Here is a 20519-nt window from a genome sequence, read left to right as displayed (position 1 = left end):
ATCTAGGCTTCAGTTCAATATTGCAAACAAATTACTATCCTTAGTAAGTCTATATTTGCTTTATCAAATTGAAAGAAAACTCTTTTTTGGTTTGTGTTCATTTAGGGATTTTTTTTTGATGGGGAAATAGGAACTTTCCCATGGGGGTGGGGGTAGAGAAATTAACACCAGAGACCCTGAGTTGGCTAAAATTATAAGAATAAACAGCAAGAAGACATGACAAATTTTCATAAACGCAAGAAATGCTGTAGATGAAATCCAAAGCAACTCACACAAAATACTGGAGGAACTCAGCAGGTTAGGCAGTATCTATAGAAATGAATAAACAGATGACATTTCAGCCTAAGACCCTTCAGGGCTCAAAATGAGAGGGGAAGGAGCCAGAACAAGCTTGGGGAGAGGATGGAGTACAAGCTGGAAAGTGGTAGGTGAAGCTAGGGTGGGGGAGTGGGAATGAAGTAAGAAGCTGGGATGTGATAAGTGGAAAAGGTAAAGCCTGGAGATGAAGGAATTTGAAAGGAGAGGAGAATGAATATTGGGAGAAAAGGAAGGCGAGGGGACACCAGAGGGTGATGATAGGTAGGTGAGAAGAAGAAAAGAGTAGGAGGGGGACCAGAGTGGAGAACTGAAGAAGAGAGAAGTGAGAGGGGGAGAAAATACCAAAACTTGGAGAAAACAATGTTAATGCCATCAGGTTGGAAGCTACACAGATGAGGTTTTCTCCTCCATCCTGAGAGTGGCCTCCTCGTGGCAGTAAAGGAGGCCAGGCACCAAAATGTTGGAATATGAATGGGAATTGGAACTAAGATTGATGGCGATCAAGAAACCATGCTTTCAGCAAATGGAGTGAAAGTGCTCGACAAAGCTGTTCCCTAATCTACGTCTGGTTTCACTAATGTAGTGGAGGCCGAGTCCAGAGTAGACGAACCTAACATAGTTACAGGTGAACAACAGGAATTCTGCAGATGCTGGAAATTCAAGCAACACACATAAAAGTTGCTGATGAACGCAGCAGGCCAGGCAGCATCTCTAGGAAGAGGTGCAGTCGACGTTTCAGGCCGAGACCCTTCGTAAGGACTAACTGAAGGAAGAGTGAGTAAGGGATTTGAAAGTTGGAGGGGGAGATCCAAAATGATAGGAGAAGACAGGAGGGGGAGGGATGGAGCCAAGAGCTGGACAGGTGATAGGCAAAAGGGATACGAGAGGATCATGGGACAGGAGGTCCGGGAAGAAAGACAAGGAAGGTGTGGGGGGACCCAGAGGATGGGCAAGGGGTATATTTAGAGGGACAGAGGGAGAAAAAGAAGAGTGAGAGAAAGAATGTGTGTATAAAAATAAAGTAACAGATGGGGTACGAGGGGGAAGTGGGGCATTAGCGGAAGTTAGAGAAGTCGATGTTCATGCCATCAGGTTGGAGGCTACCCAGACGGATTCTTTTTCTCTCTCTCCTTTTTCTCCCTCTGTCCCCCTCACTATACCCCTTGCCCATCCTCTGGGTTCCCCTCCTCTTTTCTTTCTCCCTAGGCCTCCTGCCCCATGATCCTCTCATATCCCCTTTGCCAATCACCTGTCCAGCTCTTGGCTCCATCCCTCCCCCTCCTGTCTTCTCCTATCATTTCGGATCTCCCACTCCCCCTCCAACTTCCAAATCCCTTACTCTTCCTTCAGTTAGTCCTGACGAAGGGTCTCGGCCTGAAACGTCGACTGCACCTCTTCCTAGAGATGCTGCCTGGCCTGCTGTGTTCACCAGCAACTTTTATGATAGTTACAGGTGAAGTGTTGCTTCACTTGGAAGGACTGTTTGGGGCTCTGAACGGAGATGAGGGAGGAGGTGACTGGGCAGGTGTAGTACTTCTACTTGCAGGGATAAATGCCAGGAGGGAGATTGGTGGGGAGTGACAAATGGACAAGGGAATTACAGAGGGAGCAATTCCTTTGGAAAGCAGCAGCTGGAGAGAGGTAAAGATGTGCTTGGTCATAGGGTTCTGTTGAAGATAGCAGAATTTGCAAAGATGTGCTAGATGTGGAGGCTCGTGGGGTGGAAGCTGAGGACATGAGGAACTATCCCTGTAGGGCAGTGGGAAGATTGGGTGAAGGTGGATGTCTGGGAAATGCAGGTAAGGGGAATATCAATGGTGGAGGAAGGGAGTTTTGGGGTTTCCCTTCCTCCACCATCGAATCAAGAATGGAGTTTCCCTTCCTCTACCATTGATTAAATTCACTTAGTCCATTTCTGACACCTCTCTCCCTTTTTTTCAATTTCTCTGTCTCCATTTTTGGAGACAATTTGACTACGGATATATTTTATAAACCTCTTGACTCCCATGGCTATCTTGACTATACCTCTTCCCACCTGTCAACTGTAAAAATACCATTCCCTTTTCTTAGTTCCTTCATCTCCACCGTATTTGTTTCCAGGATGATTCTTTCCTTTCCAGTATATCAGAGATGTCCTCCTTCAAAGAATGGGGTTCCTCTCGATGAAGGGCCTTTCATCTGACTACTATCTCCCCTGGTGCTCCTCCTCCTCCCTTTTCACTCATGGTTCACTCTCCTCTCCTGTTAGATTCCTTCTTCTCCAGCCCTCTACCTTTTCCACTTCAGCCCTTTGGCTTTTCCATCACATCTCAGCTTCTTTCCTTATCTTCCCCTCTCCCCCACCCACCTGTCTTCACCTATCACCTGCTACCTTGTATTTCTCCTTCTTCCACCTTCTTATTCTGGTTTCTTCCCCCTTCCTTTCCAGTCTTGATGAAAGGCCTTGGCCTGAAATGTTGACTGTTTATTCAGTTCCATAGGTGTTCCTTGACTTGCTGAGTTCCTCCAGAAATTTGTGTGTGTGGCTCTGACAGTTTTTCATATTTTCTTATTACTTAGCATATTCTTATTCACCCTATATTTCCATCAGCTCTTCACAGATTATACCACTCCGTAACACTATGGGCAGTTTACACTAGCCAATTAACCTAACAATCCTGAACCACATTTCCATCTTGCACCCACACTGTTTGTTAAAATCTGACCACAAATAAAACTAAATCTATCATAGAAAGTTCAGAGAGGAAGTAAAAGAGATAATGAGAGAGAAAGAGGGCATGAGAAAAGATTCGGCAGGAAACACAAAAGTGTGTCTAAAAGTACTCTAAAGATGAAGCAAAAAAGGATTTTAAGAGAAAGGAAGAGCCTTCTGAGGATAACCAGGAAATCTACTCATGGAGGCCAAGGCATGACTGATGAACTAAGTGAATATTTCACATTGGTCTTTACCATGGAAGAATCAGAATCAGGTTTATTATCACTGACATGTGTCGTGAAATTTGTTGTTTAGCGGCAGCTGGACAGTTCAACACATAACATTTGGATACATACAGTAAAAAAAAATTTTAAATGATGCAAAATAAAAGGTCGATCAGATGTCTACAAGTTGAAGTCCGATGGACGTAGCCCTGGATCTGCCAGAATACTGGGGAAGTCAGAGCCTGACTAGAGACCCAGAGGCTGGGGCTGGAGGACTGTCTGTTTGTGTGAGTGGATGGGAAGGAGGGAAAAAGCTTGTCTTGTTGCTGTACTGTTGTTGTTGCTTGTGCTGTTCTGCTGAACATTTTGGGCATGCTGTGTTAGCATCAGAATTTGTGGTGACACTTGCGGGCTACTCCCAGCACATCCTGAGGCTGTGTTGGTTGTTAATGTAAACAATGTATTTCACTGTATGTTCCGATCTGCATGTGATAAATAAATGCGTCTGAATCTGAAATAGTGAGGTAGTGTTCCTGGGTTCACAGACCAGACAGGAATCTGATGACAGAAGGGAAGAAGCTGTTCCTAAAACATTGAGTATGCATCTTCAGGCTCCTCTACCTCCTCGCTGATGGTAGTAATGATCAGAGGGCATGTCCTGGATGGTGAGTGCCCTTCATGAGACATCACCTGTTTAAGATGATGGTGGGGAGGCTAGTGCCATGATGGAGCTTGTTGAGTCTGCAGCCTTCTGCAGCGTTTTCCAATCCAATGCATTGGTACCTCCCTGCCAGATGGTGATGCAACCAGTCAGAATGTGGTACATCTGTAGAAATTTGCGAGAGACTTTGGTGACATATCAAGTCTTCTCAAATTCCTAATGAAGTATAGCTGCTAGCCTGCTTTCTTGATAATTGCATCAATATGTTAGGCCCAGGATATATCTTCTGAGATGTTGACATCCAGCAGATACTTGAAGCTGCTCACCCTTTCCACTGCTGACTCTTTAATGAGGAATACTTCTCCTGATTTCCCCTTCCCGAAGTCCACAATCAGTTCCTTGGTCTTACTGACATTGAGTGCAAGGTACCACTGAACCAGCTAATCTATCTCAGTCTTGTATGCTTCCTCATTATCATCGGAGATTGTGTCGTCGGTGATTTTGTAGATGGCTTCTGAGTTCTGCCTTGCTGCACAGTCATGAGTGTAGTGAGATTAGAGCATTGGGCTAACCATGTGTCACTGAAGTGCATCTGTGTTGATTGTCAGCGAGGAAGAGATATTATTTCTGATCCATACGAAATCACTGGAGTCCCAGTAAAAGAAGATGTAATTGTGGATGAGATAGAAATTGAACTTAAAGTGGATAAAGTAATTATTATTGGGACCACTGCTTTTCTTAACTTTGGTGTACTACCCCGTAGTATTGTACTATTTTCCAAATTTGCAGATAATAAAATTTAGAGGCATAGTGACCTGTGAGGAGATTAATGGCATATTTCAAGGAGATATAAACGGGCAGGTAGAATGGCAGATGAAATTTAAGCATTATACTTCAGTGAGAAGAATGGGAAAATGCAATATAAATTAGAGGTCAGATGTCCAAAATGGGTAAACAAACTGAAAAACCTTTGGATGTAATTGCATAGTTCAAAAAAATTGGTAGAGTGAGGAAATGATCAAAAAAATCACATGGCATCCTGACCTTTAACCTGGCAAGACACTATCAGGCAGACACTGGCCTTGACACCAACAATCAAAATGTCACAAGAAAATTGTTTCATGTCGGGTGGTTAGGATGTGAGGAATCACAGTGGAAGCAGATTCAATTATAACATTCAACAAGTGCTGAATGACTAGTTTAAAGGAAAGAATTTGTAGGGTTTTTGGGGGGAGGCCTGAGAAAGGCACTGGGTAGATTGCTTAGATCCAGTGTGGATTTTTTTAAGATCAATAGCCTCCTTCCATGTTATGACTGTACTATGTTTCAGGAAATTACCTTCGTCCAGGTAGGATGCATCCTAGTTGCTGAGGGACTGGACCAAAATGCAGAGGCCTTGGTAATCATCTTCCAGGATGGTGTCTAAGGACTGTAATGGTTTGATAAATGCACAAATGGTAGAAGCATGCAGGATCGGTTGGGAAAACCAGACTGGTAATGGATCTCAAGAGACTGAGTTTGTTGTATGCCTGAGAGATGGCTTTTTAGGTCAGTTTGTCAGTGAGCCTACTTGGGGATCAGCTATACTGGATTGGATGTTACGTTATGAACTGGAGGTGATTAAGGAGCTTAAGGTAAAAGAACTAAGGAAGCAGTGATCACAATATGATTGTGTTCAACTTGAAATTTGATAGGGAGAAAGTAAAGTGTGATGTAGCAGTATTTCAGTGGAGTAAGGGAAATTACAGTGGTATGAGAGAGGAGTTGGCCAAAGTAAGTTGGAAGGAGCTGTTGGCAGGGATGTCAGCCGAGCAGCAATGGCATGCGTTTTGGGGAAAATGAGGAAGGTGCAGGACATGTGTATTCCAAAAATGAAGAAATACTCAAGTGGTAAAATAGTACAACCATGGCTGACAAGGAAAGTCAAAGCTATTGTAAAAGCAAAAGAAAGGGCATACAACAAAGCAAAAATTAGTGGGAAGATAGAGGATTGGGAAATTTTTAAAAACCTATAGAGAGCAACTAAAAAATTCATGAGAAGGGAAAAGATGAAATGTGAAAGCAAACTAGCAAATAATATCAAAGTGGATAGTAGAAGTTTTTTCAAGTGTGTTAAAAATAAAAGGGAAATGAGAGTGGATATAGGACTGCTAGAAAATGAGGCAGGAGAAATAATAATGCGGGACAAGGAGATGGCTGATGAACAAAATGAGTATTTTGCGTCGGTCTTCACTGTGGAAGACACTAGCAGTATGCCTGATAATTTAGTGTGTGAAGGAAGAGAAGTGGGTATGCTTACTGCTACAAGAGAGAAGGTGCTCAAAAAGCTGAAAGACCAGATGAACTGCACCCTAGGGTTCTGAAAGAGGTAGTGTTAGAGATAGTGGTAGCATTAGAAATAATCATTGGACCCTGGTATGGTGCCAGAGGACTGGAAAATTGCAAATGTTACTCCATTCTTTGAGAAAGGAGAAAGGAAATTATAGACCAGGTAGCCTGACCTCAGTGGTTGGGAAGATGTTAGAGTCGATTGTTAAGGGTAAGGTTATGGAGTACTTGGTGACACAGGACAAGATAGTACAAAGTCAGCATGGTTTCCTTCAGGGAAAATCCTGCCTGACAAACCTGTTGGAATTCTTTGAGAAGATTACAAATAGGATAGATAAAGGGGATGCAGTGGATGTTGTATATTTGGACTTACAGAAGGCCTTTGACAAGGTTCCACACATGAAACTGCTTAGCAAGTTAAGAACCCATGGTGTTACAGGAAAGTTACTAACGTGGTTAGAGCATTGGCTGATTGGTAGGAAGCAGCAAGTAGGAATAAAAGAATCCTTTTCTGGTTGGCTGTCAGTGACTAGTGGTGTCCACAGGGGTCGGTGTTAAGACCATTTCTTTTTATGTGTATATAAATGATTTAGATGATGGAATAGATGGCTTTGTTGTCAAATTTGCAGATGATACAGAGATTGGTGGAGGGGCAGGTAGTGTTGAGGAAACAGGAAGGCTGCAGAAGGACTTAGATTAGGAGAATGGGCAAGAAAGTGGCAAATGAAATACACTGTTGGGAAATACATGGTCATGTATTTTGGCAGTAGAAACAAATGTGTGGACTATTTTCTAAATGGGGAGAAAATCCAAAAATCTGAGATGCAAAGGAACTTGGGGGTCCTTGTGCAGAACACCCTGAAGGTTAACTTTCAGGTTGAGTCGGTGGTGAGGAAGGCGAAGGCCACGTTCGCATTCATTTCAAGAGGTCTAGAATACAAAAGCAAGGATGTGATGCTGAGGCTTTATAAGGCACTGGTGAGGTCTCATCTTGAGTAATGTGAATGGTTTTGGGCCCCTCATCTTAGAAAAGATGTGCTGGCATTGGAGAGGGTCCAGAGGAGGTTCACAAGGATGATTCCAGGAATGAAAGGGTTACCATAAGAGGAACGTTTGATGACTCTGGTTCTGTACTCACTGGAATTCAGAAGAATGAGAGGGGATCTCATTGAAACCTTTCGAATGTTGAAAGGCCTAAACAGAGTAGATGTGGAAAGGATGTTTCCCGTGGTGGGAGAGTCTAAGACAAGAGGGCACAGCCTCAGGCTAGAGGGGCAACCTTTCAAAACAGAGATGCGGAGAAATTTCTTTGGCCAGAGGGTGGTGAATTTGTGGAATTTGTTGCCACATGCAGCTGTGGAGGCCAGGTCGTTGGGTGTACTTAAGGCAGAGATTGATAGGTTCTTGGTTGGACATGGCATCAAAGGTAATGGGGAGAAGGCTGGGAACCGGGACTGAGGAGGAGATATAAAAAAAAATAGAATCAGCCATGATTGAATGGTGGAGCAGACTCAATGGGCCAGATGTCCTAATTCTGCTCCTATGTCTTATGGTCTTATATTGATGAAGCAAGTTGAACATGACAGCTTTTCGTTGAAAATGTCTGCATGAAAAGAATTCATTTCATTTATAAACAAGAACCAATTAAAGATAATTGTGTTGACATTACATTAGCAGAATTGGTGCATCAACTCCAGCGACAGTTAACAGAGACCCAGCAGAAAGCAGCAACATACATGAAAAGTTACAACAAGTTACAAGCGGATTACCATAACCTGATTGGAGTCACTGCAGAGCTAGTTGATTCCTTAGAAGCTACAGTAAATGGGAAGATGGTGAGATATTTATCAACTAATTGGTTTATACTTTTGATGTATCATTTTGTGATTGTATAAATATTTTAAAATTTGAACAACAGTGCTGTAAAAATATCAGTGAATAATCTGTGATGTATGATTTTTATGATCTTCCTCAAAGTGTTTCATGTATGTCATTGATTTTTATGTGAATAGTTCATACAAAATGTATTTTAATGTAAATTCAGCAGTAACTTTTCAGTTGACATAATAAGGATGTCTTGATCATTAAGTACCATCTAACTATCTCTCAATTACATATTCTCATACCACTTGACACCTCTTCATTCTAGAAAGGTGTATTCTTCTTAAGTACATTAGGTGATATATCCTCCATAATGTTGTGTGGTTGAGAATCTCTTGGGTTTATCATTCTCTGAGTGTAGAAATTTTTCTTCATCTCAGTCCTTAGACTTAATGACAAGAGATTCTACTGATGCTGAAAACTCAGAGTAACACACAAAAAATGCTGGAGGAACTGCAGGTCAGGCCGCATCTAGGGAAAGGAAAAAGAAGTCGATATTTTGGACTGAAACCCTTTATCAGGACCAGAAAAGAAAGAGGAAGAAACCAGACTAAGAAGTGGTGGGGGTGGGGGAGAAGCAGTACAAGCTAGAAGGTAATAGGTGAAGCCAAATTGGGGGAAGGTGGGTGGGTGGGGAAGGGGGAATGAAGTGAGCGGTTGGGAGGTGATAGGAAGAAAAAGTAAAGGACTGAATAAGAAGGAATCTGGTAAGAGAGAAAAGCGTACCTTGGGAGAAAGGGAAGGAGATGGGGGCATCAGAGGAAGGTGATAGGCAAATGAGGAAAGGAGGTAAAAGGGTGACTAGGTTGGGGAATTGAAGAAGAGGGAAGGGGAAGAGAAGTTAATGTTCATGCCATCAGGTTGGAGGCTACCCAGGTGGAATATGAGATGTTGTTCCTCCAACCTGAGAGTCGCCTCATCATGGCAATAGAGGCGGCCATGGACCAGCATGTTGGAAGGGGAATTGAGATTGAAATTAAAATGGTTGGCCGCCAGGAAATCCTGTTTGTTGTGGACAAAGTAAGGGCACTTGGCAAAGCAGTCCCCCAATCTTCTTTGAGTCTCTCTGATGTAGAGGAAGCCACAAGGGGATGATACAGTGGATGACTGTGATTGACTCAGAGATGAAATGTTCCCTCACCTGGAAAGGCTGTTTGGGGCCCTGACTGGTGGCAAGGGAGGAGATGAATGAATATATGTAGTACCTCTTCTGCTTGCTTAGATAAACGCCAGGAGGGAGACACGTACAAGGGAATCACGGAGATAGCTGTCCCTGTGGAAAGCAGGGAGTGGGGGTGTCAATAAAGATGAGGTAGGATCCTGTTGAAGATGGTGGGTTGTGGAGAATGATGTGCTCGATGTGGAATCTCATGCATTATAGCTGAAGACAAGGAATTCCATCTCTGTTAAAGGCGGCATGAAAATGGGATGGTGCGAATGTCCAGAAAGTGGAGGAAATGTGGGTGAGGGCAGACTTAACCCTTATCTCAAGACTGTGACATCAAGTTCTAGAATCCCCCAGCCAGCAGAGGACATTTTATCCTCATCCAGTCTGTCCAGTACTCTCAGAATTTTGAATATTAAAATGAAACCCTCATTCTTCTAAACTCCAGTGAATTCGAGCCAAATCAAGCTGATCTCTGCTCATATGACTGTCTTGCCATTCCCAGGACTTAGTCAGGTAAACCTTCATTCCAGTTGCATCAAAGTTTCCTTAGGTTGGAAGACCAAAACTATATACAACGCCCCTAGTGTGATAATCCTAGAAGGATTATCCTTCTCCCTGTGCTTAAAAGATCCTGCAGCTAAGGCCAATGAACCATTTGCCTTTATAATTGCAAGCTGCACCTGTATTGTTTGCTTTCACGTACTTGTGTATGAAGATGCCCAGGTGCCTTTGTACATCATTTTTTCCCAATTCTACAGCCAATTTAAATAATACTCTTGACATCCTCTAGATAATTTCACTTCAAATCTCCCATGGATCATTGCATATTATTGCTTAGGTGCAGCCATGAATTAGGAAGTAAATGGTCAAATTAGAAGTGTAGTTTTACTTTGATTGTGAATTCAAAACAAATAGGATTTGCGTATCATTAAAGACTTTAGAATCATTTGCTAGGTACTTGCTGCTATTTAATTCATGATTGCCAAAATGTATACAAAAATGCATTAGAGTAACTAGCAAAGCCATGTACAGGTTTCCCCCGCTATTCGAAGGTAGAGCGTTCCTATGAAACAGTTCGTAAGCCGGAATGTCGTAAAGTGAAGAAGCAGTTACCATTTATTTATATGGGAAAAATTTGTGAGCGTTTGCAGACCCAAAAAATAACCTATCAAATCATACCAAATAACACATAAAACCTAAAATAACAGTATCATATAGTAAAAGCAGGAATGATATGATAAATACACAGCCTATATAAAGTAGAAATACTTTTCTACAATCTTTTCCACACTATTCTCGGTAACGAAAATCTCGTGGAAGCACTCTCGGCAGAAACATTCTCTCCAGTAACTTTTAAGCTATGAAGCTGCCAAATCATACCAAATAACGCATAAAAATACACAGCCTATATAAAGTAGAAATAATGTATGTACAGTGCAGTATCACTTACCAGAATTAGGAAGACAGCGCCGGACACACTGATGGTGTGTTAGGCTCAGTCATCAGAGGCTGGGGTGGTGCAGTGGTCCCCAACCTCCAGGCCGTTGACCGACACCAATCTGCGAAGCATTCAGCGGTCCAGCGGTGGCCGGAACGCACCCAGCACATCTTTAAGAAAAAAGCTGAAATAAACGAGTTAATTAATTAGGTGCTGCCTGGCACGTAAATGTCGGCACAGGTCAGAGGCGACGCAATCAATCGCCTCTGATCTGGGCTGACATTGAAGGCTGGGTGGCACCTAATTAATTAGCTTGTTTATTTCGACTTTTTTCTTAAAGATGTGTTGGGTGCATCCTGGCTACCGCTGCATTCTCCACGGCAATGTATCGGTCCGTGGCCCGGGGTTGGGTGGTGGGACACTGAGGTGTCATCTCATTGTTGTCTATTCCCATCAGGGCTGCCAGATCATGTTCATGTCTGCCTCGATGTCGAAGGTCGAGATTCATCATCTCCTGTGGCTGATGCAGAAGGCTTGAAAAACGACAGTATGCTTGACTGCTTAGCCTCGCGCATTTTTCTATCATCTCATGCAGTTGCTTCATGTTCAGTTCCTGGATGACTTCACTTTCGGTCGATTCGCTACTGCATTTGGTTTTGATTGTTATCCTTTCCTCTTCCAATTGCATCAGCTCTTCATTTATCAGTTCTTGGTCATGGGATGCCAAAACCTCTTCAACATCATCTTCCTCAATTTCCAAAAGCCAAACTCACTTTGTCCTTACTTCGTTCACCACAATCAAAATGCTTAACTATGTCTAGTTTTACGCTAAGTGTAACACCCTTACGAGCTCTCTTAGGCTTTTCCGATACCTTGGAACTCATCTTGCTGCTCACAGGCACGTGTTTAAACAATGCCGGCTAGAATGCAGTTCCGGGGGAGGAACTTGGCTGCTCAGGGCGCGCGCTGCCTTTTTTTGTAACAGTGAAAACACCTTCTGTTAGCGAAAACAGGTAACTAATGTAGGTCTTTCGTAACAGCGAGGTTTTGTAAAGCGAACGTTCGAAAAGCGGGGGACACCTGTATTTAATATTTATATTAAAATTGTTAATTTATGTTCTCATTGCAATAGAATGCCCAAATGATCTGATTTTAATTATCTTTATGATGTAAAGTGTCACTTTTAGATATTTGGGGATAACTTTTGAAATCTTTAGAAAGATGAATTTCGAAAGAAATTCAAGATAGTCACAAGGACTAGTTATCTCTTCAAGTGAACATGTCAGTGCTGAAGGCAAATCAGTTTAGTTAACATTACACGTCATATATAGCACATGTCTATAACGACCTAATAGCAAACAACTACACCTGACTTCTTAGCTGAGGCATTCTTTGATCTACATAGAACATGCAAAAAAGGTAAAAGCAGTGAGAAAACAGAACAGTGCTTAACATATTTACATTTCTATTTCCTGTTAATAGATCACCCCAGAGTACCTTCAGAGTGTATGTGTTCGATTGTTTAGTAAACAAATAAGACAAAACATGGCCCAAAGTATTGACTTCACAAGGCCAGGCACAGTGAGTACAAAACATTGATTTTTTTTTACTAATCTAGTGAAATAATTCTGAAATATTCCTGAATTGTGAGTAATTATATGTAATTATTCTGCTTGTTTTCAAATACTGGGTTCAGTTTGTAAAGTGATACAGTCCTACAGCATGGAAACAGGCACTTCATTCCTTCTTGTCTTGTGGACATTGTTGCCCACCGAATTAGTCCCATCTCCCTGTCTTTGGTCCATGGTCCTCTAAGCCCCTATACTATCGATTTACTCATCGAGATGGTTTTTAAATGTTCCCTGCCTCCACCACTGTTTCTAGCAATTCATTCCACATTACCCTTTACATGGAGAAACTGCCCCTGATGTCCTCTTTGAATCTCTCACCTCTGATCTTAAACATCTGCTGTCTTGTTTTACCACTCTCCCTTTGGAAGGGAGAAAACTTTGCTTTCTCATGATCTTGTATACCTCTATCAGGTCACCCTTAATCTCCTAAATTCTATGAATAAAGTCCTAGTATATGCAACCACTCCTTGTAACTCAGGCCTCCAAGTCCAGGCAACATCCTGCAGTCTTTCTGGTTCACTAGCATCTTTCTTGTTATTGGGGGACAAAAACTGTACACAGTACTCCACCCACAGAGACTCTGTAGACAATCCCTCCATGATGTCCACCTTTTCTGCAGCTGTGACACTATCTCTGTTCAACAGTGCCACGCCCCCAGCTCTTTTGCCTCCCTCCCTGTCCTTTCTGAAACATCTAAAACCCGGCACTTGAAGTAACCATTCCTGTCCCTGAGCCATCCAAGTCTCTGTAATGGCCACAACATCATAGCTCCAAGTACTGATCCACACTCTAAGCTCATCCGCTTCGTTCACAATACTCCTTATGTTAAAATAGACACATCTCAAACCGTCCGTCTGAGCGCGTCCCTTCTCTATCACCTGCCTATCCTCCTTCACACACTGTCTCCAAGCTTTCTCTATTTGTGAGCCAGGTGCCTCTTCCCAAGTCTCTTCAGTTCGGTTCCCACCCCCCAACAATTTTAGTTTAAACTCTCCCCAGTAGCTTTAACAAACCTTCCCTCCAGGATATTGGTCCCCATGGGATTCAAGTGCAGCCCGTCCTTTTTGTACAGGTCACACCTGTCCCAAAAGAGGTCCCAATGATCCAGAGATCTGATTCCCTGGTCCTGCTCCAATCCCTCAGCCACACATTTATCCTCCACCTCACTCTATTCCTATACTCACTGTTGCGTGGCACAGGCAGTAATCCCAAGATTACTACCTTTGAGGTCCTGCTTCTCAACTTCCTTCCTAACTCCCTGTAGTCTTTTTTCAGGACCTCTTCCCTTTTCCTCCCCATGTCATTGGTACCAATATGTACCACGACCTCTAGCTGTTCTCCCTCCCACTGCAGGATATCATGGACGTGATCAGAAACATCTAGGATCCTGGCATCTCGGAGGCAAACTACCATCCGCGTTTCTTTCCTGCATCCACAGAATTGCCTGTCTGACCCCCTAACTATAGAGCCCGTATCACTGCTGCCATCTTCTTCCTTTCCCTACCCTTCTGAGCCACAGCGCCGGACACTGTGCCAGAGGCACAGCCACTGTTGCTTCCCCCAGGTAGGCTGCTTCTGCCCCCCCCCCCACCACAGTACTCAAACAGTAGTACTTATTGTCAAGGGGTACAGCCACAGGGGTACTCTCTAGTACCTGACTCTTCCCCTTCCCTCTCCTGACTGTGACCCACTTGTCTGTCTCCCGTGGCCCTGGTGTGACCACCTGCCTATAACTCCTTTCTATCACCTCCTCACGCTCCCTGACCAGACGAACGTCATTGAGCTTCCTAACGCGGTCCCTTTGGAGCTGCAGCTCGACACACCGGGTGCAGATGTGGCCGTTCGGGAGGCTGGGAGACTCCAGGACTGCTCACATCGGACACTAAGCACAGAAAACCGGCCTCACAGACATACTACTTCCTTTCCGCAATTAACACAGATAAACCTACCTTGCCTCATTACCGCCTTATCTCATTGAGCCAAAGCCCTATCACTCTGCTACCTCTCACTCCGCTGCCCACTCCGAACACTGCCAGCTGGATATGGTGGTCTTTTTAAACTTTTCCCACTGTACTGGCTGACGTCACATGCCTGCGCAGTCTTGCCTCTCTCAGATTATGAAGACACGTAGTCCTCTTTTATTGTCATTTAGTAATGCATGCATTAAGAAATAATACAATATTTCCTCCGGTGTGATATCACAAAACACAGGACAGACCAAGACTGAAAAAACTGACAAAACCACATAATTATAACGTATAGTTACAACAGTGCAACAATACCATAACTTGATGAAGAGCACAGTAAAGTTCAAAGTCTCTCAAATGTCCCATATCTCACACAGTCGGGAGAAGGAAGAAAAACTCTCCCTGCCATGCCCGACCACAATCCGTCTCTGAGTCATCTGAAAACTTCAAGTCTCCGAATCAGCATTTTTCACCGGAGGGCTGTGCACGTGCAGGCACATCGCCATCTTCACCTCCTGCCCTTTTACCCTGAGTAGTAAAATGCCTTCACTCCGGAAATCCTTAGCTGTTCCACTCGCAGCCTTCTTGCACCGAATCAGAGACTGAATATTATCAGCTGTCTCTTTGTACTCCTCTTATCAGTTGCATTATCTTTAATGAAATTCAAATATCAATTTACAATAGGTAGCCATTATTGCTTGTGATCAAAAATTAATTTCTACCTTAGTTGTCTCTGTTACTAAACGAGCAATTAAATAACAGTCCAATTGAACTAGTAAATCATAGAATATGGTTAAGTCCCACCATAATAATTTGACAATTCGTTTGTTTTTTAATTTTTCTGTATAAGTCTGTTACTAGTAACAATGATCATGAAGCTGTTTGGCTATAATTAATAACCCAGCACCTCATTCATGTACTGCAGGAAAAGAAAGGCTGATGGAACTTAACTATGACATGTGTGAAGTATTGCACTTTGGGAAGGTAAACCAGGACAGAATTTGCACAACTATTTGTCAGAGCCCGGAGGAATGCTATAGAACAGGGAGACCAAGAGTACAACTACAGAGTTCCTTGAAAACGGTGACACAAGTAGACAGAATAGTGAAGAAAATATATGGCAAGCTTGCATTCGTCGATTGGAACATCACTTTACACCTGTGCAAGATGCTGCTGTGACTGCATGTGGAATATTGTGTGCTCTTCTGGTCACCAAGTTACAGGAAAGATGTTTTGTAGACTGGACAGCTGAGATGTAAGGAAAGATTGGATAGGCTGAGAGTGTTTTTGCTGCATATTAAATCATGAAGAGCGTAACTAAAATGAATGGTCACAGTCCTTTTCAGAAGATAGATGAGCTTAACACTAGAGGGCATAGTTTTAAAGTGAGAGAGGAAAGATTCAAAGCTTAAAAGGGTGTTGGATATAAGGAACAATCTCTCAGGATGTAGTACTGGAGGAATAATTAGAACATTTAAAGAACATTTAAAATACTTTTATCTGTCTACATTGATCAGAGAAAGTTTAAAGGGTTAAGGGCAAAACACAGGACTAGCTTAAACAGGCATCTTGCTTGTCAAGGACAGATTGGGCCAAAGGACATGTTTCCATGCTGTATGACCCCAAAGGATAATTTGATGTCCATATTTGTTTCTACCTACGCAAACACGAAGAAATCTGCAGATGCTGGAAATTCAAGCAACACACACACACACACACACACACACACACACACACACACACACACACACACAAAATGCTGGGGAACGCAGCAGTCCAAGCAGCATCTATAGGAAGAGGTACAGTCGATGTTTCGGGCTGAGACCCTTCGTCAGAACCAACTGAAAGAAGAGATAGTAAGAGATTTGAAAGTGGGAGGGAGAGGGGGAGATCCGAAATGATAGGAGAAGACAGGAGGGGGAGGGATGGAGCTAAGAGCTGGAAAGTTGATTGGCAAAAGGGATACAAGGCTGGAGAAGGGAGAGGATCATAGGACGGGAGGCCTAGGGAGAAAGAAAGTGGGGGAAGCCCAGAGGATGGGCAAGGTGTTATAGTGAGAGGGACAGAGGGAGAAAAAAGAGAGAAAAAAAGGGGGGGGAAAAAAGAAAAAATAAATAAATAAATAAGGGATGGGATACGAAGGGGAGGTGGGGCATTAACGGAAGTTAGAGAAGTCAATGTTCATGCCATCAGGTTAGAGGCTACCCAGATGAAATATAAGGTGTTGTTCCTCCAACTTGAGTGTGGCTTCATCTTGACAGTAGAGGAGGCCGTGGATAGACCTATCAGAATGGGAATGGGACGTGGAATTAGAATGTGTGGCCACTGGGAGATCCTGCTTTCTCTGGCGGACAGAGCGTAGGTGTTCAGCAAAACGGTCTCCCAGCCTGCATCGGGTCTCGCCAATATATAGAAGGCCGCATCAAGAGCACAGGACGCAGTATATCACCCCAGCTGACTCACAGGTGAAGTGTCACCTCACCTGGAAGGACTGTCTGGGGCCCTGAATGGTGGTAAGGGAGGAAGTGTAAGGGCATGTGTAGCACTTGTTCCGCCTACAAGGATAAGTGCCAGGAGGGAGATTGGTGGGAAGGGATGGGGGGACAAATGGACAAGGGAGTCACGTAGGGAGTGATCCCTGCGGAAAGCAGAAAGAGGGGGGCAAGGAAAGATTTGCTGAGTGGTGGGATCCTGTTAGAGGTGGCAGAAGTTACAGAGAATTATATGTTGGACCCGGAGGCTGGTGGGGTGGTAGGTGAGGACCAGGGGAACCCTATTCCTAGTGGGGTGGTGGGAGGATGGGGTGAGAGCAGATGTGCGTGAAATGGGAGAGATGCGTTTGAGAGCAGAGTTGATGGTGGAGGAAGGGAAGCCCCTTTCTTTAAAAAAGGAGGACATCTCCTTCGTCCTGGAATGAAAAGCCTCATCCTGAGAGCAGTTGCAGCGGAGACAGAGGAATTGCGAGAAGGGGATGGCATTTTTGCAAGAGACAGTGGGAAAAGGAATAGTCCAGGTAGCTGTGAGAGTCCATAGGCTTATACCTTGCCCATCCTCTGGGCTTCCCCTCCACTTTCTTTCTCCCTAGGCCTCCCGTCCTATAATCATGTCCCTTCTCCAGCCTCGTATCCCTTTTGCCAATCAACGTTCCAGCTCTTAGCTGCATCCCTCCCCCTCCTGTCTTCTCCTATCATTTCGGATCTCCCCCTCCCCCTCCCATTTTCAAATCTCTTACTATCTCTTCTTTCAGTTAGTCCTGATGAAGGGTCTTGGCCCGAAACATCAACTGTACCTCTTCCTATAGATGCTGCCTGGCCTGCTGTGTTCACCAGCATTTTGTGTGTTTGTTTCCACCTATGTGTTATTGGTCACCATATCCTTTAACACCCTTTCAATAAACTATACAATCAATAGTTAAAGAAAATGTACTATCTCTGACTTGAGGGGAAGTATGCATGAGGAATAATTCTTCCTGCAAAATCTGTATCATGTCAGTAAATTTAAAAAAAAACAAACAAAATATAAGTCTTGAAAAGGTACTTTACCCCTTGTTCTTTATCTCAGGGACATCTGATATTAGGTCACCTGAAATATATCAGCAGGTCTGTGATATATGAGGAAATTGTCTCGTGAATAATTAAATAGAACATAGAATAGTACAGCACAGTACAGGCACTTTGGCACACGTTGTTGTGCCGACCCTCAAACCCTGCTCCCGTATAAGCCTCCGCCTTAAATTCCTCTATGTACCTGTCTAGTAGTCTCCTAAATTTCACTAGTGTACCTGCCTCCACCACTGACTCAGGCAGTGCATTCCACGCACCAACCACTCTCTGAGTAAAAAACCTTCCTCTAATATCCCCCTTGAACTTCCCACCCCTTACCTTAAAGCCATGTCCCCTTGTATTGAGCGGAGGTGCCCTGGGGAAGAGGTGCTGGCTGTCCACTCTATCTATTCCTCTTAATATCTTGTATACCTCTATCATGTCTCTTCTCATCCTCCTTCTCTTCAAAGCGTAAAGCCCTAGCTCCCTTAATCTCTGATCATAATCCATACTCTCTAAACCAGGAAGCATCCTGGTAAATCTCCTCTGCACCCTTTCCAATGCTTCCACATCCTTCCAATAGGGAGGAGACTAGAACTGGACACAGTACTCCAAGTGTAGCCTAACCAGAGTTTTATAGAGCTGCATCATTACCTCGCGACTTAAACTCTATCCCTCGACTTATGAAAACTAACACCCCATAAGCTTTCTTAACTACCCTATCTACCTGTGAGGCAACTTTCAGGGATCTGTGGACATGTACCCCCAGATCCCTCTGCTCCTCCACACACCAAGTATCCTGCCATTTACTTTGTACTCTGCCTTGGAGTTTGTCCTTCCAAAGTATACCAACTCACACTTCTCTGGGTTGAACTCCATCTGCCACTTCTCAGCCCATTTCTGCAACCTATCAATGTCTCTCTGCAATCTTCGACAATCCTCTACACTATCTACAACACCACCAACCTTTGTGTCGTCTGCAAACTTGCCAACCCACCCTTCTACCCCCACATCCAGGTCGTCAATAAAAATCACGAAAAGTAGAGGTCCCAGAACTGATCCTTGTGGGACACCACTAGTCACAACCCTCCAAACCGAATGTACTGCCTCCACCACGACCCTCTGCCTTCTGCAGGCAAGCCAATTCTGAATCCACCTGGCCAAACTTTCCTGGATCCCATGCCTTCTGACTTTCTGAATAAGCCCACCATGTGGAACCTTGTCAAATGCCTTACTAAAATCCATATAGATCACATCCACTGCACTACCCTCATCTATATGCCTGGTCACCTCCTCATAGAACTCCATCAGGCTTGTCAGACACGATCTGCCCTTCACAAAGCCATGCTTACCACAGACGTAAGGCTCACTGATCTATAATTACCCGGACTATCCCTACTACCTTTTTTGAACAAGGGAACAACATTCGACTCCCTCCAATCCTCCGGTACCATTCCCGTGGACAACGAGGACCTAAAGATCCTAGCCAGAGGCTCAGCAATCTTCCCTCGCATCGTGGAGCAGCCTGGGGAATATTCCATCAGGCCCCGGGGACTTATCCGTCCAAATGTATTTTAATAACTCCCAACACCTCCTCTCCCTTAATATCAACATACTCCAGAACATCGACCTCACTCATATTGTCCTCACCATCATCAAGTTCCCGCTCATTGATGAATACTGAAGAGAAGTATTCATTGAGGACCTCGCTCACTTCCACAGCCTCCAGGCACATCTTCCCTCCTTTATATCTAATCGGTCCTACCTTCACTCCTGTCATCCTTTTGTTCTTCACATAATTGAAGAATGCCTTGGGGTTTTCCTTTACCCTACTCGCCAAGGCCTTCTCATGCCCCCTTCTTGCTCTCCTCAGCCCCTTCTTAAGCTCCTTTCTTGCTACCCTATATTCCTCAATAGACCCATCTGATCCTTGCTTCTTAAATCTCATGTATGCTGCCCTCTTCCACTTGACTAGATTTTCCACCTCACTTGTCACCCATGGTTCCTTCACCCTGCCATTCTTTATCTTCCTCACTGGGACAAATTTATCCCTAACATCCTGCAAGAGATCTCTAAACATCGACCACATGTCCATAGCAGATTTCCCTGCAAAAACATCATTCCAATTCACACCGGAAGTTCTAGCCTTATAGCCTCATAATTTGCCCTTCCCCAATTAAATTTCTCCTGTCCTCTCTGATTCTTTCCTTTTCCATGATAATGCCGAAGGCCAGGGAGCGGTGGTCACTGTCCCCCAGATGCTCACCCACTGAGAGATCTGTGACCTGACCTGGTTCGTTACCTAATACTAGATCTAGTATGGCATTCCCCCTAGTCGGCCTGTCGACATACTGTGACAGGAATCTGTCCCGGACACACTTAACAAACTCTGCCCCGTCCAAACCCTTGGAACTAATCAGGTTCCAGTCAATATTAGGGAAGTTAAAGTCACCCATGATAACAACCCTGTTATTTTTTCACCTTTCCAAAATCTGCCTCCCAATGCTCCTCTGTATCTCTGCTGCTACCAGGGGACTATAGAATACTCCCAATAGTGTAACTGCTCCCTTCCTGTTCCTGATTTCCACCCATACTGACTCAAAAGAGGATCCTGCTACATTACCCACTCTTTCTATAGCTGTAATAGTATCCCCAACCAGTAATGC

The 20519-nt window shown here is 43.9% G+C and overlaps 1 protein-coding gene across 9 annotated transcripts in view; it reads left to right on the top strand.

Annotated features, from left to right (window-relative positions):
* Positions 1-20519, top strand: part of LOC134345281 (lisH domain-containing protein ARMC9) — a 150451-nt gene that overhangs the window by 29026 nt on the left and 100906 nt on the right. For 6 of the 9 annotated variants that reach the window (XM_063045701.1, XM_063045705.1, XM_063045707.1 and 3 more), the window contains exons 8-9: positions 7901-8061; positions 12196-12294. In XM_063045701.1, coding sequence (XP_062901771.1) covers positions 7901-8061; positions 12196-12294 — 260 coding nt within the window. The remainder of the gene's footprint in view (positions 1-7900; positions 8062-12195; positions 12295-20519) is intronic. The other 3 variants (XM_063045708.1, XM_063045706.1, XM_063045702.1) reach the window with 1 other exon arrangement.

The sequence above is a fragment of the Mobula hypostoma genome, chromosome 4 (genome assembly GCF_963921235.1).
Source record: "Mobula hypostoma chromosome 4, sMobHyp1.1, whole genome shotgun sequence".
NCBI classification, from domain to species: Eukaryota; Metazoa; Chordata; class Chondrichthyes; order Myliobatiformes; family Myliobatidae; genus Mobula; species Mobula hypostoma.
Note: the sequence above shows the minus strand (reverse complement) of the source record. Positions and strands in the feature narration are given on the sequence as shown.